Raw genomic sequence first — 25,552 nt, forward strand, 5'->3', positions numbered from 1 at the left:
TCAACCCTGCATTTAAAGTCTTTTCTTTGCATTTTTCTAGTGTTCTATTTATGTGAGCTTTCTAAATCTATCTGTGATAATTTTATTTATTTACATTATAAACAAAGGTATCAGTTTCTTTGATTCCCCCATTACGACCTGTCTTCTACAGCTGTCTGTACACAAGAAAAGAATCTTCTCCAGAGACTGAAAACAGTTAAGGAGAAATGCTATTTAATTGAAAAATGCTGCTGCTGTTGTTACAACTATATTTGAATTGTACTGAAGAGATTAAACATTCTGGAAAAAGCTTCTCTTCCTTTTGCTTAACTAAGCTTTCTGCAGTCTGCTTCTGTTCCCTCCAGTGTCAGAGGATCAGTTTAGTGCATAGATTTACAATGCTTTTTCCTAGTGTGAGTTCATTTGTGAAAATGCTAGGCATTCCAGCCTTCAGAATCAGATGGGCAAATACTTGAGGTTGGGAATATTTGCATTTTTGAGTCCTGAAAAACTTCTCTAGTCTCGGTAGTTCAAACATAACAAGCAAGTCTTTCATTGCTGTATAGTAAACACAGCCAAAGATTGAGCCTTTTTTTTTTTTTTAATATATGCATCCTGTAAGACTCCTTTAAAGTTAGCCCACCAAACTTACAGAAGGGATTGAAGGTGAAAGTGAAAAGCAAACGCCTATAAATGCAACACTTCTGGAACACATTGCACTGGTTTTGATAGTTGCTTTCCTTTTTTATAACCTTTGAAGATACAACTTTATAGAACAACTTGAAATATTTATAACATAAGGTCAGTCTGTGTGAGGTGTAGACGCTTGTACACAATCAAGGTCTTAATATACAGAATATCATGCTGTTTATCACAGTTGGAACTTCTTGGCAGTAGAAAGTATAATTGTTCCAGTTTGACAGGGTGCTGAACTTAAGCAGCTGACTCGCCTTGCTGAGGTCAACAGACAGAGACCTTGTAAAACCTTAAAGGCAGAACACCTTTCTGTAAGTTCTTTTAAGATTCCAGTTGGCGCATTATTTCTAACAAAATCATGATCCTTTTGTCCTGTTTATAAATGAAAAAAAAATCAGCTTTAAATCAATTATCAGGTGAGAGTAGTCATTAATAGTTTAAGATATAAGCAGTATAAAAATAAAATTAACATCTCTCTTACTCAAGATAATTGGAGGGCTGTTACTGACTTAACAAAAAATATATTATCTGTCTGTGAAATTCTTTTTCTTTCTCCTTTCTACCAAAACAGTTTTTCAAGCTATTGTCTTTTACTAAAAGTGATAAATTGTTGCATTGAGTTCTGTCCAGAAAATAATTTGCCTAGGTAATTTTTATTTTGAACTCTTGTTCTTGTTTGAGGCTTCTAAGTGCCATCTTTCAGGCTGGTTTATAAACACTTAAGTTGTTGCTTTATTTGATTTTCATAACTGCTTACAAAAAATGCCTTCTCGTGTAGTAGGATGTTCCTCAACAGACCACTCGCTATCTGTGTGCTCCTGCCTATTCTTAAGTAAGCACTCTTGACTGCCATGAGTCTAAACTATATTTTTTGGCTGGCTATAATTACTGCAAATTGAACACACAATATCTGTGTTTTTTACTGGACTGCCCCTCGTTGGAATAGCAGTCACCTGGCGCTCTACCGAGCATAAAGATCTTACTCCTCCTTGAGACTTTGGTGCCCTGCAGGTCTCTTGGGCTTTGTCCTGCTAGGAAATTTATAGTGGAGAAAAAAGATTGCTATCTAGGGATGCAAAGTAGCTGATGGAGCATTTGAATAATGCATCTGAGAATGTGTGTTAAGGCACAATTTGTACAAATTGTCAATTTATAACATTTTATAAAGTTGTTTCAACAAAGTGCTATTAATCTCCTAATGACAAAGTAATTGTGACAGTGCACAAGGTTTGATTCACCCCCAGGAGATCTAAATTGTTGAGCTCTAAACCACTAGTTCAAGAAGGGCTCAAAAAGAAAAAGTGCTTATTGCCTTTATTCTGTTGAATCTTTAATTATGGCATTAGCTTTCTAATGCTTGCCTCTGCTAATGATGGCAAAAAAGGATTAATCGGTCATTATCTGGTGAAAGGCCATCACTTCAACTTTCTTTAGCCATTGATGGATGGTTACACCTTAAAGCTCTTCCTCATGTTGCCCTTTATTTTGTCCAAGGGCATCTTTCTTCCTGTGCTTCCTGTGCCCTGTTTTTAGGGTCTTTCACAATAGCTAGTGTTTGCTAGCCCATAAATTAGTCTTTTCTCCATTGTCTAGCATTATTATGTTTCATCTTACTAAGGTACAAAAATTAACCAACACAGTTTCTTCTGTGCTTGTTTCACAGGCTCACAGGCTTTCTGTCAAAGTCCTTTCGTGAATAACTAAATATAAACTACAGAAGGTTAAATATCTTGTTATATAATATCTTTTTAATGGAAACACAACAGATGGTATCTGCTAAGAAAATGTCACTCAGGCTGGATTGTATCATCTTCTTATATGCGCTTAGGAGCACTGATATAGTGAAGTGTTGCGTTATCTTTCACATGTGTGTTACTGCCCAGTGAAATGAATACAACAGCCTGATCGACATACAGGTGGATTAAAGGCAGAGTGCTGGAGTCACGCCTAGGTGTCTCGCCTCCCTCCTACGTGCCTTAACAAGGATGACTGAACTACATGTGAAACAGCAGTTGAATTGCTGTTACTTAAAGTTGATAAGTTTAAAGTGAGCTATAATTGATTTTTAATATTTCCTTGTGTTCTGTAAACTGTGGTCTTTCATGAGTTGTCCCATGTGCAGTTTGGTTGTCCCTGCTGTCTGACATTTTCTTCTGTTTATGAGCTAACACTTCTAGAGACATTTGAATCAAGCTCTAAAATTAGGTAGATGTTATTGATCAGACTAAGTTTGTCCCAGTTTCTCAGGAACAGCCTGTAACAGGCTTGTATGAAAACAACAGTTTAGTCTTGCGTCTGTCAGATTGCTTCCTTTCCATCAGATTTAGGTGGGATTACTTGTCTCTCTTGTGTTTTTATATCCTATTTCATATAGTAGAAAGTGTCTCAGCTTTTTCACGCAGCAAAATAATAGTTGTGCATTAAGTTTGGTTTCCATCTACTATTTTTTAAAGAAGATTAGACATGAAAGCAGGTGTTTTCTAACTGTTCTGAAGTGAGATGGAGTGAGTGTGGATGAAATACAGACATCGCAGAAGGTTATTCGAGATTCCCGGATGTCTAAGAAATAAAGTTTCTCTCCTTCAGGGAGGAGGTTTTATGAAGGAACAGTGAAGAGAAATGAGGTGAGAAGAGAGAGAAGGGCCAGAGAAAACTTAAAGGGCAGTTTTTTCACATGTTGGTGTTTTGATGGGATGGTGTATTTAACCCTTTTCAGTATTTCATCACTGAAAAGTAAGGGACCTGTTTAAATGTTTTCTGTACGTATTTTCAAGGTCTGAAAACTAAGTATTAAGACTAATACTGAAGTTAGCTATCTGCAAAATCAGTGGGAAGAGCTAGACAGTCTAAGAAGTCCACATGTTTAGCATGGAAAGCTGCTACGCAGTGGAAATGCTGAGCAGAGGAGTGTCCAAATCTCTTGCCTGCTTCTGGCTTAAGGTGCTGGCTTTTCTGTCTGCTTAATAGTCAGAGCACAAATTCTTTGAAGGGCACTGATGCCCAAGTGAGTAGCACTTGCTGCTAAAATCAAAGCCACTGTAGAAGATGATAATACGTCCCTACACTAAAGGAAACTAAGTAGTTAAACCAGCTGCCTAGAAAGGGATTCTAGATCTTCCTCAGCCTAAGCATCTTTCCCAGGAAAGGACAAATCCCATTCCTTCCTTCTCTGCCCCAGCAACAGCCCAAACTTGGAGTGACTGGGGCATCCTTTTCCTCGTGTTGAATCTATGCTGTTATGCAGCCAAGAAGGAAAGCATTTTAGGAGCAGAATGTAGTCCAGTGATTAAGGCTCTGAGGTGAGAGGGGGGAATAAAACAGAATAGAATACTTTCAGTTGGAAGGGGCCTACAGCGACATCTAGTCCCACTGCCTGACCACTCCAGGGCTGACCAGAAGTTAAAGCACGTTATTAAGGGCATTGTCCAAGTGCCTCTTAAACATTGACAGGCTTGGGGCATCGACCACCTCTCTAGGAAGCCTGTTCCAGTGTTTGTCCACCCTCTCAGTAAAGAAGTGTTTCCTAATGTCCAATCTAGACTTGGATTTTAGTTTCTTTTTCCACAGATTTCTCCGTTTGAATTTTTTTTTCTTCTTAAATGACTGTCCAGTATAAAATGCTAAAACAATTCTAGAAAAAATCCCATATAGCCTACTTTTATGCAATTGTTTAAGCTATATAGGCAATTTTGTAAAAGCATTGGTTCCCACATATAGATACTGCTATTCCAGATGTGTTTTTGAATGGATCTGATCCTGATGATTGTGTCTGTGTGATGTGTATCCCTCTCCCTGCGGTTTCACATTGGGCTTAAATCCAATCATTGTTTAGCCTGCTGTTGCAAAGAAGGGAAGGCCCTGCCCTCCATGCTGGCTGCTCATTCCTGCCCTCTCCAGCATTTGTGATTTACTCTTTAATCCAGTTTAAACTAATCTTTTATTTATTTAATTTTGAGGTCAGTTAGATGAATGAACTGTTCCAACTTTGTGGTCAAGCTGCTGCTAGAGCTGATATCAAAGAAGTGGCAGGGAAATGTGTCAGGGGTTGGTGTGTGGGGTTTTTTTGACAGCAACAATCAGTTTAAGTCTTTGGCATGTTCATAAAATGCCTAATTGATTGTATTCCTCTGGATAAAGCATAGATGTGTTGCCATTTTGTTTCTGGATCACAACAGACCTTATGCGAACATTCTTTTTTCCCAGATTGGGGCATTTTGAGGTGTGTACAAATGAATGAGTTTAGGCTCCATGGAAGCTGTAGGTCAAATGGGGAGTCACCTGGTGAGTCTGAGGTATGCCCATGGCTTTCAGATGTCGCTTGGTTTTGCATTGTCTTGGAGTAGAGTGTTTAAATGTTGACTAAGCTGAGTCCAAATATGAGGCTTAGTACTAAAATTTTGTGATTTGAGCAAGAGGAAAACTGATTCCTTCACAGGTCAGGAGATTCTCATGTTTCATCTTTAAAGGATAAAAGCATTGGTTGTTATGGCATGTGCAGCTGCAAGGTAATAAAAGAACAGAGCAAATAATACATAGAATTTATTAATGCTGTTAATGAAACAGAGGAGACTGTATCCTTCAGTTGTATGTGACTATTGAAATGAATGTGTTCCAAGTATATGAAATACACCGAGTTGCAATGTAAACAACTGCACTGCTCACATGTTAAGCATCATCACTAAACCTTCTTATCCAGTATTTACATTTATACTAAAAAGTATTCTGCAGCCATCAGGTAGCTTATATAGTCCTCTTGGTCTTAAAGAAATAAAATCTGTTCAACCAATCTTCCCCCATCTGTCTCTCGTAGCACTGCTGTTCTTTATGGCAGGCTTATAGCTCCCTCCAGAGTTCTGTTCTGTGCTAAAATACAGAAAAAAGTTGAGATTCACTGTAAAAGAATCAGATTTTGTGCTCAAAGCATGTTATCTGTATGACTTGGTGTTTCACTAACAGGGTGGGCTACACAACTCTTTTGACTTTGCCTGTTTTGTCTGGTAGCATACTGATTTACTTGTAGAATTTGAAGGCATTGGGGGATTTACTTAATAGTTTCTACATTTTTCTATGTCTTTTTATGTGCATTCACTGGTTTTCAGAAAGATGAAACAAAGGATTGTAAAAGGGGGAAAAAAAAGAGCCGCAATACAGTGAAGACAGTGTATTATAAAGAATAATGGTTTGAGTGCACATATATATATATATTTTCTCTTTAGTCACTGAACATTGACAGCAGGAATGAGATACTCAATTTATCCACGTATTCTAAATGGGCTTAGGGCTAAAGTGAAGAAAATGCCCTTTCTTCCTACACTGTGATCTTTGGATGCAATAAAGTAAGACTAAGCACACACTTTGCTAAATATTTAATTTGCTGCCATGCAGATAAAGAATTGTTATTTGGTCCAGCTATTAACTAAGATACAAACAGCATTTCTAAGTCTTGTCTAACTCAAAATTTGTTAACTGTTTTTAAGTCTGCTAATCAAAGAGTCTCTTCTAGATTGTAAACTTTTGAGTAGTCTTCCTTTTATTTATATTTGAATATTTACAAATATGTCAGATATGGAGGTATTTTGTAGATCTTGTTAGAGATTTGAGATATTCCTGAACTGGTCATTAACCTGGAAAGTTGTCCGTGTATTTAATGTCTTCTGCATTAGCACATGGAAATTTGTTGAAATAATAGGGAGAAAAGTGTTAATTTGTACATCAAACTTGTAAAGAATTTCTCTGTTGTTCTGAACAAGGCCACAAGGCCCCAGTGAAATTTCTTAGCAATTGATGAAAAATGCTGCTAGGTTGTGTGTGGCGTGGTTTTTGTCTGTGTTCTGTTGTTGGTTTTGTTTTTTTGCTTTTAGTCTATGGAGATATGGTTTCATCCATCTGGGAAACAGTTTACAAATTAGCATCTAGTCCAATACTTACTGTTCTAATTTTACAACCATTTGGGTTTCATAACAGGACCATTGTTTGTCACAATGACCAAAACACATGTGATAGCAGCTTCAAAAGAAGCATTTTACATCTGGCAGTATCGTGTGGCCAAGAAGCTCACAGCAATGGAAATTAATCAGGTAGCACGGACCAGAAAAGAAGGCAGGGAAAGGTTTGTCTTCAGGCTTTGTCATTTTTCTTCCTTTGTACTGGTATCATTGATAAAGGTGGATTCTCCCATGCCTAAAATGTGAACTGTTGTCTTCTCATTTTTCTACTCAGATTTGTTGACTTGCAGGCCTGTAATATTAAATACTAAAGAATAGGTTTTCATAACAAATATGTGTTTGTTATCCAAATCTCTTAGACTTTTTTGGGTTAGTCCTGTTCAGTGTCTCTATTTGCTTGCTGTGTGCTTACCTTACAGAGCCGTGTGTCTTGATGCTTTTTTTCTCCCTCCCCTTTTTCTCTTCTATACTGTTAGTTTCTAGGCTATATTCAGCTATATTCCCTCTGATAACTTTAACTGCTTCTTGCGTGTCAATAGCTGTAAGGACGTAGTATATCCAGCTAGTTCTTACTTGTGTCTGATTATATCTTTGATGTCTAATCCTGTATGGACTTTTATCCTCCCAAACTAAACAAGCCAAAGTCAACATCATTTTGCCTCCAAGATATTTCCTTCCCAGGTGCTCATTAGTGGCATTAACTTTTCTGTCACCTCCACAATTGTTTACAATTTTCTTTTGTGTTATTTTATGTTTTCTTCCATAGAGACGCTATAGCATCTTTCTATAAATCTATCACCCCCTGTCACAATATTTCCATAATAATGAATAATTATTTGTACCTGTTGTAACAACTTACATTGTTCTAGTACCTGAATGTCCTGGCCTTGGACAAGATTGTAAATTTGATAGAAATACTGAAAAAGTAAATAGTTGTAATTCAGCATAAACTATGATTTTAGTATTCTAAATTCTTTCCTGATGCTACTTTTTAAGGCAAAAGAGAAGTTATGATGAAATGTTGAATATAGTAATATGTAAGTTTTGTGGCTGTGAAAGTGAAGCTCTCCATAAGTATGGAGAAGAGCCTGAGGAAATATGGAAGTGAACATTTGAAGAGACGGTTGGTGTGGTTGATGGTTTGCAGGATCTTCTTGTTGCAGAATGAAAGTTTATAGATCGTATGGGAATAGACAGACCATCAGGGGCTGTGAAAGTGAAAGCAAGTACCATATCATTTTATCAATACAAAGCAGGGTTTTCAAAGGGGATACTACTGGAACATAAGAACAGGCATAGCTTTTATTCTCTTTTCCAATTGCAATGGTTTATTCTCCAAGGATTGACAATATCTATATGCTATCAGAAATGATCCTTTCTTTGGACTCACTTTTTCTCCTAACTTTCCTGTTCTACAGGATTTATCATATTGATGACACCCCTTCAGGATCTGCAGATGGACACCTTGATTACAGCAGAGCTATTGAAGTGAGTGATGTTTTTAACTAGTTTATTGTGGTGTCACTGGTAACTTGAAAGAGAAGTAGTTAGCATTGCTTTATTTATTTTCATAGATTTTCATTAGTAGAAGTGGTTATAGTTAAATTTTCTTTTACTTCTACCTTTTGTACGTAAGTGTTATTTTTCTTCCCTCTGGTTAGTGCATCATTAACTGTGTCATTATGCATTACTGGAAATATATACCACACTGTAGGGAACATAGAAAAGGTATATTCTGAGGTCCACTATGTAGATACCTGATGTCTTCTTGGTGAGAAGCAGCTCCCCTTACTTAAACAAAGTATAAGCTTGTTGAAACTCAATAACCCTTGTAATCTTTTCTAGTATTTTCAGCCTTTTTCACTTCGTGTGTGTGTGTGCGCGCATGCATGCTCGCTTTTGTACTTACGAATTGCAGGCCTCACAAGTCAGGGATAGTTGCTTTCTTGTGTTTTCTGTCAAACACCTGTTACATTTGCGGTTTCTTATTTTTCTGGAGGAGGGGCAGGAGAAGAAAGGAAGCTGTTAATATTATTATTGTCATGATTCCCATACTAATATCATCAACCATCTATATACTATATACTGACAAGGTTTGGTCGCCCCTTTTCATGTGGATACTTACCAAGATTCTTGTCTATTTAAATAAAACTTGTTTCTTTAGCAGTGCATTTTTACTGTTGCATTAAAACTGATATCGATATCACTTGTATACTTTCAGGGAACAAGAGATCCAATTTGTGCAATAACAGCATCTGATAAGATACTACTTGTGGTAAGTTACATGATCAAAATAACTCCTAATTACCTCTTGTGCTTGTAGGCAGGAGATTCTTCTGCAGTTTGTTCATAAGCAGTCATAGTTTCAAAGCATTTCTGAATTTAGAACTTAATACAGATGAAATATCTTTCTAGATGTCCTCAAAGATAACTTTAACAGATTCTTCCGTTAAGCTGTACTCTTTCTTTAGGAGGGCTAATTCACTAAGTGCTTACAGTTTAAGTACAGACTAGTTGTTTGAGTTAGTACTTATACACAGGGTTTGAGAAAGTCCACATCAGGACTTAATTCTGTAATCTGAGTTCTGGGAAGTCTCTTTTAGGCTGCATGTAAATGCACAAAGATTTAAAAAATTTGTCTATTTACATGTTAATGGTATAATGTGTGGTGTTATATAATATCGCATGTAGGTAGTATGCTATATAGATATTAATACATTTATGGATTATACATATGTATTATTTATGAGTTATTGTATCATGCCAAGCAGCTTCCAATCTGAAAAGTGACCTCATTAGATAAACAGGCATAGGGGTGGGCTTTAAAACAAACCGAGCAGAACAAAGATAGAAGAACGTTACTGTTTCTTCATTTTATCCACCTTCTCAAGAAAGATCTTGATGGTTTCCCATGCCCCCACTCCAGTGATTTTTTTTTTTGTGTGTGTGTGTTATATCCTTTGGATTTTACAAAATCAGTGGGTCATGGGAAAAAACATGAATGAAAAAAGTGTGACAGTTAGGTGACTATGGGATTCTGTTTGTGCTTGAAGAGTAAGAGTGAGAAAATGAAATTAAGAGAATAATTAATCAGTGACTTTGGTTAAAAGGAAGGAAAGAGAATGTAAGGAAATGCCTTTGAGACCAGATCTGGATAAACGTGCTGAAGCTGAATGCATATTACAGTGGTTAGATTTTCTAACACTTCTGACCAAATCTGCTTTTCAGTTTATAGGGCATATAGATGTAAAAAAAATCAAAGATGAAAGGTGATTTTATGCTGAGGATCTTAGGGGTGTCTTTGGGGGTGAGGGCGAAAGGAATAAACTTTGGACTACCTTGAAGTTTAATACTGACTCATTTCCAGTGTAAGGGTTAAACAGTAGGTAAAATAAGCTGGATATGTTGTTCAGTCTACAGAAACACCATGAGAAGATAGTGGCAGTGATCATTTCAGTCCAGGGATGTCAAAATCATTTTAGACTGTTGGCCTGATAGTGTCTTGACACAGGATATGGGTGTGTCATTCAGCAAAATAAAGATAAACCATATTGGTACTTAGATATGTTTACTGTTACTCAAGCCTTTGAATAACCAGTATATTTTACAGCATTTGCTTTTAAAGCTACCTCAGGTCTTGAAGTAATTGGTGAGACTTGTTAGCATGCAGACAGCGCTACATGAACGCAGCTGTACTGCTTTCAGACCCGAGCTGGCACTGTCATATGGCACTGTTTGAGTGGACTTACCAGCATGGGACAGGGATCTTTTCATGGTTCTCCTTTTGTGTTATGTAGACCATGTCTGAAGGTTCATGAGGAATTGTTGGGCTCCTGAAACTGTTCTGTGGGCTGCATGTGGACTATGGCTGTTAGTTTTAATATCCCCAATTTAAGCAAATCTGTAAATTTTAGCATCTTAAGAAAGTATCTTGTTTAAATAGCAGAATTTGGAACTTTTAGGGTGATGACATTCCCTCTTTCTGCTTCTGCTCTGTCACTTATCCAAAAACTCTTTTCTCTAGGACAGCATATAAATAAAACCTTTTTAAAGAGTTTATTGATGGAAAAATTCTCTCAATAAGCAGGCACTGCTTTTCTCTAGGGAAGAGAATCTGGCACTATTCAGAGATACAGTCTTCCTAGCGTTGGTATAGTACAGAAGTATACCCTGAACTGTCGTGCATATCAGCTGTCTTTGAACTGCAACTCCAGGTAAGTTATGGATCTGCTTCTAACACAGGTATCAGATTTTAAAATAAACAACTACAATTTCTGAAAACACTAATTCTATTAATTCTATGATTCTGTAATAATTATATGCTAATTCTACTTTATTATAAACTATTTATTAATTTTTAGTTGTTATTAATGGTTGCTTAACTATTTATTTATTTATTACTAATTAATTACCTCTGGCCAGTCATCAGATTTCTCTGAGAGACTGTGTTAGTAAAGCTCTCTTATGTTTTAAACTCTTCAGGGTTTGTGTGGGAAGTTTAAGGAAACATACACATGAAAATATCTTTATTAGATGAACCAAACATAAGCTCCCTGTGATCATTACATCAATTGACGAAATTATGTCATAACCTGAAATTTTATATCTCTAAGGCTTCTTTCTATTTCTGTGTCCTTCTAATGCCTGGAAACTTTGTTCATCCCACATTAATTTTCCATTGTTACAAGCTGTAGCTGTTGGCAATGCTTCTAGCAAGACTGGTTTTCCTAAGCTTCAGCTGTGCCAATACTGAAGTTGCTTTCTACTTAACAGCTGTTCTTTGCAAGAGAGAGCATGAGAATCTTAGCAGAAAAGGCAAAAATAGACTGACTAAAGAGGACTTGTAAGACAATTTTAATCACTTCAAAATAAGTTTATAATTTCTAACAAAATTCATAATGTGCGTGTAGATCGCTCACCTTTTTAGGTATAGACCAAAAATAGATTGCTTCACTTAAAAGGCAATGTGATCTAGTCAGATCCACATTAATTTTGTTTTGAACCCAAGCTGTTTCCTTCCTAAATGACTTTGTGCTAGTGAAAAAGGCTGAGATCCATAAGCATTTTGAAGTTAATTTTCTAAATTGCTTTTGAAATTTTAATAGGGATTAAGGGTATCTAAATACCTTTCAATATTTAGAAATGCTTTTAAAATGGCATTGTAGTAAATATAGGCTAGTATGATTCACTGAAGACCTATGTAACTGGAAATTTTCAAATGTAATGCTTTAGAAATTGTATTTTTCCCATATTTTAAATTACTTCAGAGATTAATTGGATTATACTTCATATTGTCTGGAAAAAAACTAAAGAATACCCTTTGTAGAAATATAAGAAATCCTGTTTTAGAGATTAATAGTCTGCATCATTGCACTGTCTTTTTAATTTAAGAATCTGCCTCCTAGTAAATAAAGAAAAACAACTCTGTTAATTTTAGGCTCTGTCAAGAAAAGTTTTGTGAGGGGCAGAACCTGCTATTTACTCAACTTGATATCTGAAGTACTAAGGATCTTCAAAGTGCTGAATAAAGATGGGCGTATTTCAGAACCTTTGCAGGGTCAGATCCTCTATGAGCAGATGAAAAACTTCTTTTCATGTCTCTGGTCTCTCTCTGCTGTGCAGGTAGATGAAAATCACATGCATCTCACTGAATCCATGGAATTATAGTGGTATTAGATTAGAGGGGAAATTTGGCCTGAGTGTGCCAGTTTAGGGAACTATTTCAGATTTACAACCTTGAATAATATTATTTAGCTGTCTTATTTTTTCTTCCTTTGTTTCTCTGTAGTCGTGTTGCTATCATAGACCTTTCAGGTGTTTTGACTTTCTTTGACTTGGATACACGGGCAGTAGACAGTACAGGACAGCAAGTGATAGGTGAGCAGCTGAAACTGGAACGCAAAGATGTCTGGGATATGAAATGGGCCAAAGATAACCCAGATTTGTTTGCAATGATGGAGAAAACAAGAATGTATGTTTTCAGAAACTTGGATCCAGAGGTAAATATTAACATATGCAAACTACTCATTTTACAAATTTGCTCATAAGTTAATGGCTTTATATTGAATAGTAGTATTCTTGAGCTTACTGTTCAATTAGGCAAGTGTTTGTTTATATAAACTTGCTTCTGGAAATCTCAAAATCTTGTCAACTCTAATGTGGGAGTGTTGTTTAGGAACAAATAAATAAAATGAACTATCAGTCCTGGAAAGATAAAAATGCTGTCATATTTTTTCTTAAATGTATGCGATATTTATGCTTTGGAAAATATAAACACAATTTTAGTAAAGATATTTGCATAACAGTTCAGTTGAATCTAAATATTGGCATGTGTTTCTTTAGCTCTTTCTCATAATTTAATTACAGAAAACATGAGGATTTTTCATTATGTCTGTGTATATGGAATTGTCAATAATGTTAATGATTTTAGGATTTGTTTCCTGTTGGAAATGCAATTAAATCCCAGTTTGAAGAAGAAAGTCTCTTTATGTATACCTAACAGATTTGGTTAGGATTTAATCAGACAGAATACAAGTTCATTCCTTTGTTTAACTTCAAGGAACCTATACAAACTTCTGGATATATTTGCAACTTTGAAGATTTAGAAATCAAATCTGTTCTTCTGGATGAAATATTAAAGGTAAGTATAATTAATTTTATTTTGTAGGAAAAGTTGGTGTCTGTTCTAATGATTTGAGCAGTAGATAAGTATGTTGGGTAAAAATAAAGGTGATGTGCAATAAAATTATGTTTCTTTATCCATTATGTTAGAATCCTGAACATCCTAACAAAGATTACATCATCAATTTCGAGATTCGGTCACTACGAGACAGTCGAGCATTGATTGAAAAAGTTGGCATTGAGGAATCTTCCCAATTCATAGAAGACAATCCACATCCCAGACTTTGGTAAAATCTCTTTATAAGCCAACTTTGTTTAAATTTGTGTTCTTTTGTATTCTTTTCCTGTTCAGACAGATCTAGTATTAAAGTACAAAACCTTAAATCAACACCAGCCAAAGCAGTATACACTTTAAACAGAATCATTTAAGAAAAAGAAGAAAAAAAAAACAACCCAAAAAGTAACGGTGCTCAGTTGCAATCTGAAGGGCTGCTATTCTAACTGAGAACATCTCTTCATTGGGCTGAATCAACTCCAAAGGAGTATTACAGCGTTGAGGGAAGGCCCAAAGAGAGCCTTGCAGTCACCTGCTAGCCTGGCTCCCCACCTCTTTTGCATCTGGTGTGTTTGGGCAGTTTCAAGCTGTGTGGCTTTATGGTTTCCCAGAATGGAAGAAAGTGAGGTTTTTGTTCCTGAGCATTTGAGAGTGCATGTTTCAGGAGATGCTGAACAAGTGTTCAAGACTCCTCAGCAGCCGTCTTAAAAAAGAAATTGGGGCCAGTGCTTCCCCAGGCTCCTAGTTCTTGAACCCCCCAAATTGGGCTGTTGTTAAATTGGAACTCTATGATCTTATGGATGTTGTAGTACCTAGAATGGAAGGCATGCTGTGTGTGTCATGGTAGTGGATATAGGGTACAGGCTCAGGACACCTTTTTGCTCTATGCTGTATGAGCCCCAAAATGCAGTGCTCCCTGCTTTTAGGGGCAAATCTAAAAGAAATGAAAAAGCTGGCAGAGAGCTAACTTTAAGTTGGTTAAATTAAAATTCAAACTGGTCATAAGTTGAGAGGGTATTTATTTATTTATTTATTTATATATATATTATATTGAGCCTTGATGACAAAGAGCTTAAAACCCAGTAAAGGGAAGACATTAGAATGGTAACAAGATAAGAGCAGTTGACTAACCTTGTAGCATTTTGGACAGGCCATGAAGGACAGAAATGAAAAGAGCTGGGTATGTTAATCATGTTATGATGCAGAAAAGGAGATGTTGGCATGTTTAAACTAAACATGGACTCAACTATTAAACTAAACTTGAAAAGCCTGCACAGCAAACATGTAAGAGTAGGCCTGTGAAAACAGAAGTTCTGGAAATCTATTTAATATCCTGTGTCATAAGGCCTGGAAGAGTAAATGCCTCAATAGATAATTTAATGAAAAGTCAGTAGCAGAAACTAAAACTTCATTGACAAGTTACATGTTGAATGATGCCAATTCTCTTTAACTCTATGGAGATTGTTTCTCTATCTGTTCTTCTCTTTAGTAATTTTGGCTCTGTTTTGAAGCTAACTGATTTCTTGCAGTATTGGATCTTTGGGTTGCATCAAAGGGGGTTGAGAGTTCTCTGTTAATTCTAACAGTTCAGAGGGGAATTTAGAATTGTGGAAAGACTGGCCAAGACAGCTTGCTTTAAAAGTTTGTCCCAAAAAGCGTTCCTTCCTGTCCAGTTGTGCTTTCATCTCTGGAATGTACATTCTGAAAAACAGGATTTGATAGCTGCATGTTGAAAGTTTCTGTAATAGTACTGTAATTTTATTAGTTTGAGTATGTAGGGTAAAATGTTAGTTTTGCGAGTCTTCATTTTTACTAATGTCTTGGAACTAGCTGAAGATTTTTGGAGTTTTGAAGTCATTCATGCTTTTTGCTAGTACCATCTATTTATTTAATATAAAATGACTATTAGTCATCTATAGTGATTATTAGACTATAAAGTCTGTGTCTCAGTAAAAGTTTTATATTGTAAAATCACAAAATATACGTCAAATGCTGTTCACCTTGCTCCAAAATTGCCATGAATTTAATTTTCATTATGCAAGGAAACATATGATACGTCACATATTTATACAGAAGAGATGGATTAGAAGTGCTGGATATAAAGCAAATATATTCTAGATCAGAACAGGACAGTGCTCTTACTGCTAGAATGCAACAAACAGGGTGATGTGTGTTGCAGATAGATTAAGTTTGCCATACCGTTTTTCTCTTGGTTTCATTGATGTCAATGATGAGCACTTGAGTTGAAGTGATACTAACCTTCTCAAATTGATTCAAAAATACTGAGCTGATACTGCTTAAGCATGGCTTAGGTCACTGAATACAGCAATAATATTTTTGTCAGTGCCCTACTGCACTGACTTTGTTTCACAATGTCAATTAGCCAGTCTAAATTTACCTAGCCCTATTTTTGCAGAAAATTCTAGAGCTCATTCAAGCACCTGATGGACGTAGGCTGGCCTGAAGGTAGAAATTCTCTATTTGCAGAACTAACCAATGGGGCAGTACCAGTACGAGGTTTCCCAAACTGCCCTGTTCTCCCACACTGCTGTCCTAACTGGACAAGGAACATCCAGATCAATTAGAAGGGTAATTTATTCTTCATGGCCAATTTAGTTGGAGGCTGCCATCAAGGCTTAAAGTTATGATATGTGTTGCTGGTCTCAATGCAGTTCCATTTAGATATTTCTACCTATGCACATTTCACATAGGACAACTGTAATACTCAAACCCTGCCCATTCCTCCCAAGCCAGTGTCAATTTGAACAGTTGAACAAAAAAAATATTAGCAAATATTTTCACATCTTTGCCTAAGCAAGTACTGGATAGATCACAGAATGGACTGGGGACAAACACACAACTAAATTAAGATTAGTAAACAATACAATTGCAGTAACTTGAATGTCGTCTTTAAATAATGACTAGTTAAATGGATCCTCATTTAATTTACTTTATAGCTGCTTTTCCACCTATTATGTTTGTTTTTCACACAGGCGTCTCCTGGCTGAAGCTGCTCTTCAGAAGCTGGATCTGCAGACTGCTGAACAAGCTTTTGTACGTTGCAAAGATTATCAAGGTATTAAATTTGTGAAGCGTCTAGGCAACCTGCAGAGTGAGGCAATGAAGCAAGCAGAAGTGGCAGCCTATTTTAGCAGATTTGAAGAAGCTGAAAGAATGTATCTGGATATGGACAGAAGGTAATTGCATGTAGTCATCTCAGCAGCAAATAAAGAAAAAAAAAATTGAAAAAAAAATTATCGTACAATCATAGAATCATTTGGGTTGGAAGGGACCTTAAAGATCATCTAGTTCTAACCCCCCTGCCATAGGTAGGGACACCTTCCACTACACCAGGTTGCTCAAAGCCCCGTCCGACCTGGCCTTGAACACTTCCAGGGATGGGGCAGCCACAACCTCCCTGGGCAACCTGTTCCAGTGCCTCACCACCCTCGCAGTGAAGAACGAACTTACATCTACTCTAAATCTACTCTCTTTCAGTTTAAATGCTTGCCTTAATAAGGAATGGCTGTTTTAGCGCTGAAGACTCTTTACCAGTTTCTGGAAAGACAGAAAAGGATCAGATGGAGAGAATTTTGTTGTATCCATAGATAACCAATTTTGTATGTAAATCAGCACATTCCAAACTGTTTGCAAAACCTCAGCTGCTCTAGGTAGCATTGTGTTTCATAGATGGTTTTTTCGCAAGTATTTTGTCGGTATTTCAACTGGGATTCCAGAAATACAAACAGTATTAACTAATGTTTAATTTATGTACTGTTGCTCTTAGCTAGTAGCCAAGTACATTCTTTCCAATTACATATACAAACAACAGAGTTTTTAATGAACTGTAATCTCTGGAAAGGCAGAAAGGACTCTGGATGAAATTGACCAATCAATGAAATTTTTGCTCAGGAATGAAAACAAACAATGCAAAATTACAGTATTACTGGGAAATATAAATTAACGCTAAGTAATTAGCTAAAGCACTGCCTTTCCTGAAAAAGGATAATGAGAAATAATAAGCAGCAGTTGTATAATGTAGCCTGTAGGTGGTAGTCAAACATGGAGAAGCATGAATCACTTATGCACATGTGAAAATTTTAAGCTTTGATTAACAGAGCTATGAAAAAAAGTAGGGAATGATGAAGAAAAAATTATTTCTTCTTTCATGCTGTAAGAATGAGAAACCTTCCTCTTCTCCAGTAAGGAGTGGGGCAGGAGGCAGGAGCTGGGGAGAGATGATGTTAGAGCCTGGTAATGGAAAACTTTCTTGCACATAATTAATTAGGCAATGGAATTATGCTGGTTCAGAGAGGTGGACTGCCTCATAAGCACTTCAGTTGCACTGCAACACTGATTTTTAGATATGGCATATTCCTTTCCACGTGGCTGAAGAGAAATTTGGCCATTATAGGATTGCAGAAGTCAGACTTACTTTTTTTAACTGGTTTCTTCAACAGAAGAGCATCTTATTTTCCAGCTACAAGAATGTGGGAATTCTGTATTGACCTTATGTGTCTCCTCACCCCTAGAAAAGTCTTGATAAGGACCTACCATAAATCAGGCAGAAATAAATCTACTTTTCAAATACAATTTTAATTTTTTTAGCCAGATGCTCTTATTTAGCTGACTGCATTGACTTGCTGTTGCCATCCTTAACTTACTTGTAAGTTTAGGGCATTTTTAAAAGACATGTATAGATCTCTCCCATTGATTTTTCTATGCACCTGCAGAATAAGAGGAAACCTGAAGTAGCATCAGCCTAACTGGCTCGCCAGCTGCTCACTTAAGTCCTCACACAGGAGTATGGCTAATATGGAAGCGCATATAAAACCTGTGAGCTCTCTGAGTATTTGCTTTTATGAAATACTGTTTAAATTGTAAACAAGATATCCAGCATCACTGTGATACCTGCGATGTAGGTTATGAACATGAAAATACTTTTGGATACTTTTCTCAAGATTTTTGCTAGCTATTTTATTGTCTCTGACATTTTCCTGCTATTTTTTGTTTATACTAGAGATCTTGCCATTGGACTACGGATAAAACTGGGAGATTGGTTTAGAGTGTTGCAGCTATTGAAAACTGGCTCAGGTGATTCAGATGATGCCCTTCTTGAACAAGCACACAATGCTATTGGAGATTATTTTGCAGACCGTCAGAAATGGTATGTTCTGCAGAGGAACTAGTAAGAAGGAAATTGCAAAGGAAATTGTAAAACTGATGACAAGACTTAATTTATGAGGAGGCATAGATGTCAGGAAAGTCAGGATGCAAGATATGGGATAATTTTTGGAATGATGAGATTTAGCCCAGATCTTTATGGTTCCATTGCTGCATGTACCTTTCAACAGAGAGCTGTTGATCAACAATCTAAAGAATGAAGGTGATAAAGATCTCAGTTTTGCCAGAAGTGTGTCTGCTTCAAAGGAGGGGAGGGGAAGAAAAATACCTATACAGTTGTATTAGGCTGGATATAGAAAGTATTGAAGAAAAAAAAATCAGTTAAAAGTAGGAAAGAATTATTAAACATCAGTGAATTTCAAAACTAATCACAAGCTTTCTAGAATGCTTAAACCCACAAATATTTGAAAAGGTCCAGAGTTCTCTCTAACCTGGATCTGTCTCCAGCTATTGCCCAAACTGGGCACCCAAGGAAGATTTTTAAGAACAGTGCATGCATGTAATGGTATTTCTCCAGAACACATTTTGCAGTCAGGTACTTACTGAGCCAGAAGTGACTTCTTTGTTAATAACTTCCAGAGAAATTTTCTTTCATGAACTTTTCTTGTTGCCTTCTAAGCCCATGTAAACTTTTAGTGTCCAGAACACTGTCTCATAGAGTTCCACAGCTCCACTATGTATTGCAATTACCTAGACTATATTATCACAAAGAGCTTGGGTCCCAAAGCAGTTGAAAACTTGTGATTGGATTTTCAAAGTTGATTTTTAGATGCTTTAGGTAACTTTGGAGAATGGTCTTGGAGATTTTAGTGCTTGTGTTTTAAAATATGGAGGCACAACAGTAAAGCCTTTTTCTGAAAGTTTAGTTCTAAGTTGTCCATTATCAGCCATGATCTGTGCAGATGTGAGAATGCAGTTTTAAGATTCCTTGACTTCCTAACCTTATGCTAGTCAGAGAATCAATCTTGCTACTACTTCAATATAATGATCTCTGAAAATTAAAACTTGTAGTGCATTTTAGAAAAACAGTGAAATACTAGCCACAAAAGTGCTCTCAAGCAAAGTTAAATTTTAAATTTACTAATTCAAAAGGCTTACACAATGAGAAGCTTCACTTGTGTTTATATATCAGAAGCCACCACATTTTTTTTTTTATTAGGTTAAATGCTGTCCAGTATTATGTACAAGGACGAAACCAGGAACGTTTAGCTGAATGTTACTACATGCTAGAGGACTACCAAGGACTGGAGAATCTAGCTAACTCACTTCCAGAGAATAATAAGCTGCTCCCTGTAAGCAAAAAGCATGTTTATTTTTCACTGTCTTATGCTCAACTATTTATTTAAGATTTCCCATCTTGGGAGGGTTAAGAAAGAGTGAAAGAATGCAGTGTATGACCAACTCACTTAAGCATAATGGGGTTACTTTGGTATTGATCTCCAATAATAATAATCATAATAAGAAGTTTTCATACTCCATCATTCTTCCTTTCCCTTATTGTCCAGGTTCCCCAGAAAGATTATTCATCACGCTTTATGGCCACATGGTGAAGTCACTGATTCCCTCCCCAAATTGTGTCATTTCTCTCTAAAATGGCTATGCTTCACTGAGAAATCACTCCTCATGGCTGGACACTTACTTTAGCTTTCATTATGTCATCTAGTCTGTACTGGGTTTTTTTTCCCCCCAATTCTTCCTGGTTGCTATCCCTGGTTTAACTTCTTACATAGTAGCTCTGGTGGGAATGCTAATGTACAATGAAAATTGAAGATACACTGCTGAAAGGGGGGAAAGTAGGTGGTATAGCCTGAAATGACCTAGTAAGTAATAGCTAATTTAAAACTATGATATGATTGATTAATCCAAAATGCTTGAAAAATGCAAAACGCACTCCTTTAATGCCATTTTCAGTTGTTTGAACAAAGCAAGACATGGCACTTTCTTTTTAACCTCTTTCTAATAGTGAAGTTTCGTGAAATACTCTAAATAGTAAGAACACAGTCCTTCTGGTATGATTTGATTTGAAAGAAAAATTTTTAAATAGCATTTTTTAAAATTTAGAAACAGCATGTGAAGTTATCATGCTGTTCTAAAGATTTACAAATGGTGCATGTTTTCTTCACAGGATCCATGAAGCAAACAATCCCTTTTCCCCACCTTCTTGAAATGAAATTAAATTAAACAAGAATATAATAGTACTGTAGTTGCTACGCAACATACTAAAAATCTGGAAGTGAATTTAACACAGTGCTAATGTTTTTTGCAGGATATAGCTTATATGTTTGTAAGAGTGGGGATGTGTGAACAAGCAGTGTCAGCCTTTCTGAAATGTAATCGACCAAAGGATGCAGTAGATACCTGTGTACATCTCAACCAGGTAAAACAGCAGTAGATAATCTGCTTTACCGATACCAATTTAACAGTGAGATTTCTATCCTAATGCTGAGTTAAATATAAGTCCTTGTTAACTGTCTGATGATTCATCATGATTTCTGGAAAATTCATACTTCAGTCCTTAAGCCAGTTATCTAAAATTAGGATTAGACCATTGGAAGGACAAAGCTATATGCAGCAGTGCTACTTCTGTGTGTGTGTGCGTGTGTGTGGTAAGTATGCTCAACAGATAGACATTTGTGGCCTTTGTAAAGCCAGGCTGTACTGCCTCCTGATGGAATGGGAGGAAGACTGGAGAGCTTCTGGCTGCTCATTTTCCACATACCCCTCCTTCCTTGCACAGATGCAAATGTATTTGTGGCTGTGTTTAGGATGTAGCTGGAAAAGAACTGATCTGAAAAATGATCTGTATGTTTACAGCTAGAGCTGTTCCCCCGCATGACTTACCAGTGCAAACGTTTGTGTCAACACAAGTAAGAGAGAAACTGAGAATGGCTACAAGGACCTTGACGTATGGGAATGGCAGGACTGGCTAGTGCTGGCTTTATGTGAACAATTTCCTAGTTTATGGATCTGAAGGGCTATTACGTATGAGATTCCGCTAAGTTTCCCAGTCCTGCCAAACTTTTGATCTGGGGCAAACACAGTAGCCAAACTGCTGAAGATCAGGAAAATTCACAGACAAAATGAGGTGTATAGAAGGATAAGTAAAGTGGTATTGTTTGTGCCTTAAGCTTATGGGCTAAAGTCCTCTTTTAGACATGCTTTTGACAGTCTGGGTTTTAATAATATCAGAAGTGTTGAAAACCACATGTCCAGCTAAGAGCAGCAATGAAGTGATTTTGCAAAGCTTTTACCAAAGCAGAAGCAACTGCTTTGTATGTGGTTTTGGACAGAAGTCCAGCATTTGTTTCACAGGCCTGCTGTATCACATGATTGACAATGATATTAGCATTTGTATTCTCTTGCTTTTTACTTTAATTTTATAGTAGCCTGGCTCTAAACGGCGATGAAATATTGCACACAAATGTTGCAGACTATTCATGGATAACCAGCTTGTTCTGAGAATGTATTTGAAAAAATGAGGTTGATAATTGTCTGCTCTCATTTCTAGTGGAATAAAGCTGTGGAACTGGCTAAAAACCACAATATGAAAGAGATTGGATCCTTGTTAGCCAGATATGCAAGTCATTTACTGGAAAAGAATAAAATCCTTGATGCTATAGAACTCTATCGTAAAGCCAATTATTTCTTTGAAGCTGCTAAGCTCATGTTCAAGGTATTGCAGGTTTTATTTTTATGTCAAATAACTGGGGCTTTGGACTAGCTCTTATTATTTCCATGCTGCTTTTGTTTTCTTGGGATTATTTTAGTGTTAACAATGTCCAGGCAATAAGCAGATGTCATTATACAGGATACTGCAAAGATTAATCCAGCTCCTAAGTTCAGGTCTAACCTCTATCTGCACTAGTTACCCTGGATGTCCTCTGTAGCCAGTGGAGAGGACACTTTCAGGGGACAAGCCATCTGATTTATTTTGAGACTTTCACTTCAGAATGAGATGAACCGCACCTCAGAAAAGGTCCTGTTGCCCTGCATTGCCTTGTAAAGGAGTATAGCAGACGGCCTGGGTGCAATGTCCACGTTATTTTATATGTTGTTTGGATTAGTTTTATCTCCTTTACTTTTAAAAATAGTAATGTCATTAACTGGAAGTTAAATTTTGGTATTTCTTCAATTGGTACCTTCAGTTAGAAACTGCTGTGGTGTGCTTTTAAGATAAAGATGTTGCTTAGATTTGGTTTGGCTGCAGAGATTTCTGTACATAGCTTATAAAGTCTGTAAGACTGATACATAATTTTTACAGCAAATATTTATAGTAATATATATGTATATATGTTACTTTCAAAAGCCATTCTTCTTTTCTGGGAAAACCACCAGACCTTATTGAAAGCTATGTATTTCTCACACTTCAGTGTTTAAAACTTGCTATTTTTTAGTTTATTTTTATATTAAGTCAATAGACTTATACATGGTTACACTGATTTATCCTTCCCGAGAATCTGGCTTTATATACTTGTTAGCTAAATAAATATAGAATAATGTGCATTCTTCACTTTGACATTTTAATTTATAGTTCTGTTTGCAGTCTAAATTATTACATTCAAATGCAGAATCGTTTTTTGGCGTGATTTCCTAGGTTTGTACAAGCATGCAATTGTCCAAGAGAATGAAGCGCCTGTTCTAATATATATATATATATATATATATATATTTTATCTACATTAAGTTCCTTGGTTTTATTTTTTAAGATTGCAGATGAAGAGTCAAAGAAAAGGACAAAGCCTTTGCGAGTTAAAAAGCTTTATGTATTATCAGCCTTACTTATAGAACAGTGCCATGAACAAATGCAAAATGCACAGCAGGGGAAAGTTAAAGGAAAAAGTTCAGAGGTAGTGTCTTTTACTTTTTCTTTCTTTCTGAATTCTGGTATGTCCTACCTAGTCAGAATAAATAAAGCTATCTTCATGTGAGGCTATTATAGTTTTTTAATAACGCTTTTTCCTGCTATGAACAAGCTTTCCTTAAAGTAAGTCTTCCATGAAAACATATTGTTTAAAATATTATTTTAAAACATTTAAATAATATGTATTAATAGATATTTTTCTTCCTAAGTTCAATGTGTTTGTTTTAATGTTTTCACTATAACAATGAAAATCATACTAAAAACTCCAAATTTTTTTTTCTGCAAGACTCTCACGTTCCTGTCATTTAGGAGTAAGTATCAATCCCAAAGAGAGATCTGTGATTAGATTAAGCTGTGTTGGCTATCATTTAGCAGGAAGATGGCTCCAGATATGGCAGAAGCAAATGGAAGCATTTTTTTTGTCTGCTCACACTTTCATCTTCATGTCACAAATGAAATAGTTTAGACAAAGTTTTAAGAGATCTGGTGTTGAAATGCAGTATTAATCCAAACTATGAACCAGTCTGCAGATGTGCACAGAATATATTTGTACACATGTATATGATATTTATCTTTGAAAATCTGCACCATATGTTCTGCCTATGCACTGTATAAAATGCCTAACAATGTTCACTTTAGGTCCATGTATTTATATTTTCCCTAGTTAACACAGATGGTGTAATCACCAAGTACAGAAAAGTTCTTTTCATATATCCCCATTTCCTGCTGTATCTGTTTCGTATAAAAACTACTTGTGATACTGCTTTGTTTTCAGACTGCTTCAGCTTTGGCTGGTTTGCTAGAAGAAGATGTTCTTTCTTCAACTAATCGCTTTGCAGACAATGCTTGGCGAGGAGCTGAGGCTTACCATTTTTTCATACTTGCACAAAGACAGCTTTATAAAGGTTCTGTAGATGCAGCACTTAAAACAGGTAGGACTTCATTTTTAACCCTGTAAAGAAACTGTTCAAATTTTGCAGATCTGCACAGCACATAAGTTCATTTGTAGTTGGCACATTTTCCTATTCTTGCTAGAAGCATGGAATTTAGAACAGAACCATATAATGAATTGAATGTGGCTGCAGTCAAGATAAATGGAAAGTATTTCCTTGGGAGACAATGCAAATTTTAACTTACCAAATATTACCTGGTTAAACTGGACAACATCTGTAGATGTTGACTGTTTTGTTTCTTTCTTTAAATTACAAGGCATGCCTGAATTGACATCACTCCTCCCTGTAGAGCTTCAGAAAAAACTTGTGGGAGTTAGAGAAGCAAATAGTGCCCTATACTTTGTCCAAGTAATGAAGGTCCATTTCAAATACTTCTAACATGTTTTTTTAAAAAAAAAAAAAAAAAAAAAAGTGTCTCAAAAAGGCACTTTAATTTCCCAGTCAGATCCCCTTATTTTTATTTATTTTTAAAAAGTGTTGAACCACGCATGCTTCATAGTCATGTCAATGAAAAGACTTTGGTTCACTGTGTCCAATTTGTAAGACTAATACTGTCTAATAGTAGCAAATGCTTCATACAGATGCTTGCACTTCACAGAAAACATGTAATAATTTCCTTCCCCCCCCCCCCCCCCCCATTTCTTAGCTCTTCATTTGCGAGATTATGAAGACATTATCCCTGCAGTTGAAATCTATTCCCTTTTGGCACTCTGCGCATGTGCAAACAGAGCATTTGATATTTGTTCTAAAGCCTTTGTTAAACTAGAATCCTTGGAAACTCTTAGGCCAGAGCAGAGGCAACAGTATGAAGACCTTGCTCTAGAGATATTCACGAGACATTGTCCGAAGTATAACAAAAAATCTGATCTGGATTACGTTCTTGAGAGGTAGGTTTATATTTATATGATACCGTAATAATACTAGCATTCTTTTCTGCTATTGTCTGTATTTGGGTTTTAGCATGTTTTGTGTGACCAAGTTAATTAGGTGTTTTGCTACTTAAACCAAATATTGGGCAAGAATGATGCAGGTGTTAGCCAGTTTGCAGAAAGGGTAATACAACACTATTTTATTTGGTAGAATAGACACTGACTGCATTTGAGGAACTCGGCACAAAGATATACCTTCATCTTAATTTGAAATACATGTGGACAGAGCACAGGAGTTTTAGGACCTTTGGTAAGGCGTCATGTGCCATTAAAGTAATAATGTTACCGTTTGCATCACCCTTGTGGTGTGATGCAAGTGTCAACGAGTG

The 25,552-nt window shown here is 36.3% G+C and overlaps 1 protein-coding gene and 1 long non-coding RNA gene across 4 annotated transcripts in view; one reads left to right on the forward strand and one right to left on the reverse strand.

The window, feature by feature from the left end:
• The window catches only part of WDR35 (WD repeat domain 35), a 45,536-nt gene that overhangs the window by 19,020 nt on the left and 964 nt on the right, over window positions 1-25,552 (forward strand). For 2 of the 3 annotated variants that reach the window (XM_075049071.1, XM_075049070.1), the window contains 15 exons: window positions 6,640-6,784; window positions 8,039-8,108; window positions 8,842-8,895; window positions 10,725-10,834; window positions 12,409-12,619; window positions 13,180-13,260; window positions 13,392-13,528; window positions 16,290-16,493; window positions 18,317-18,463; window positions 19,640-19,772; window positions 20,747-20,857; window positions 21,989-22,153; window positions 23,187-23,327; window positions 24,117-24,273; window positions 24,941-25,181. In XM_075049071.1, coding sequence (XP_074905172.1) covers window positions 6,640-6,784; window positions 8,039-8,108; window positions 8,842-8,895; window positions 10,725-10,834; window positions 12,409-12,619; window positions 13,180-13,260; window positions 13,392-13,528; window positions 16,290-16,493; window positions 18,317-18,463; window positions 19,640-19,772; window positions 20,747-20,857; window positions 21,989-22,153; window positions 23,187-23,327; window positions 24,117-24,273; window positions 24,941-25,181 — 2,107 coding nt within the window. The remainder of the gene's footprint in view (window positions 1-6,639; window positions 6,785-8,038; window positions 8,109-8,841; window positions 8,896-10,724; window positions 10,835-12,408; window positions 12,620-13,179; window positions 13,261-13,391; window positions 13,529-16,289; window positions 16,494-18,316; window positions 18,464-19,639; window positions 19,773-20,746; window positions 20,858-21,988; window positions 22,154-23,186; window positions 23,328-24,116; window positions 24,274-24,940; window positions 25,182-25,552) is intronic. The other variant, XR_012653303.1, reaches the window with a different exon arrangement.
• LOC142040813 (uncharacterized) overlaps window positions 1-25,552 on the reverse strand; it is a 37,182-nt gene that overhangs the window by 9,907 nt on the left and 1,723 nt on the right. The window contains exon 2 of the long non-coding RNA XR_012653304.1: window positions 8,530-8,613. This is a non-coding gene — a long non-coding RNA (uncharacterized LOC142040813). The remainder of the gene's footprint in view (window positions 1-8,529; window positions 8,614-25,552) is intronic.

This window comes from Buteo buteo, chromosome 17 (assembly GCF_964188355.1).
Source record: "Buteo buteo chromosome 17, bButBut1.hap1.1, whole genome shotgun sequence".
Taxonomy (NCBI): domain Eukaryota; kingdom Metazoa; phylum Chordata; class Aves; order Accipitriformes; family Accipitridae; genus Buteo; species Buteo buteo.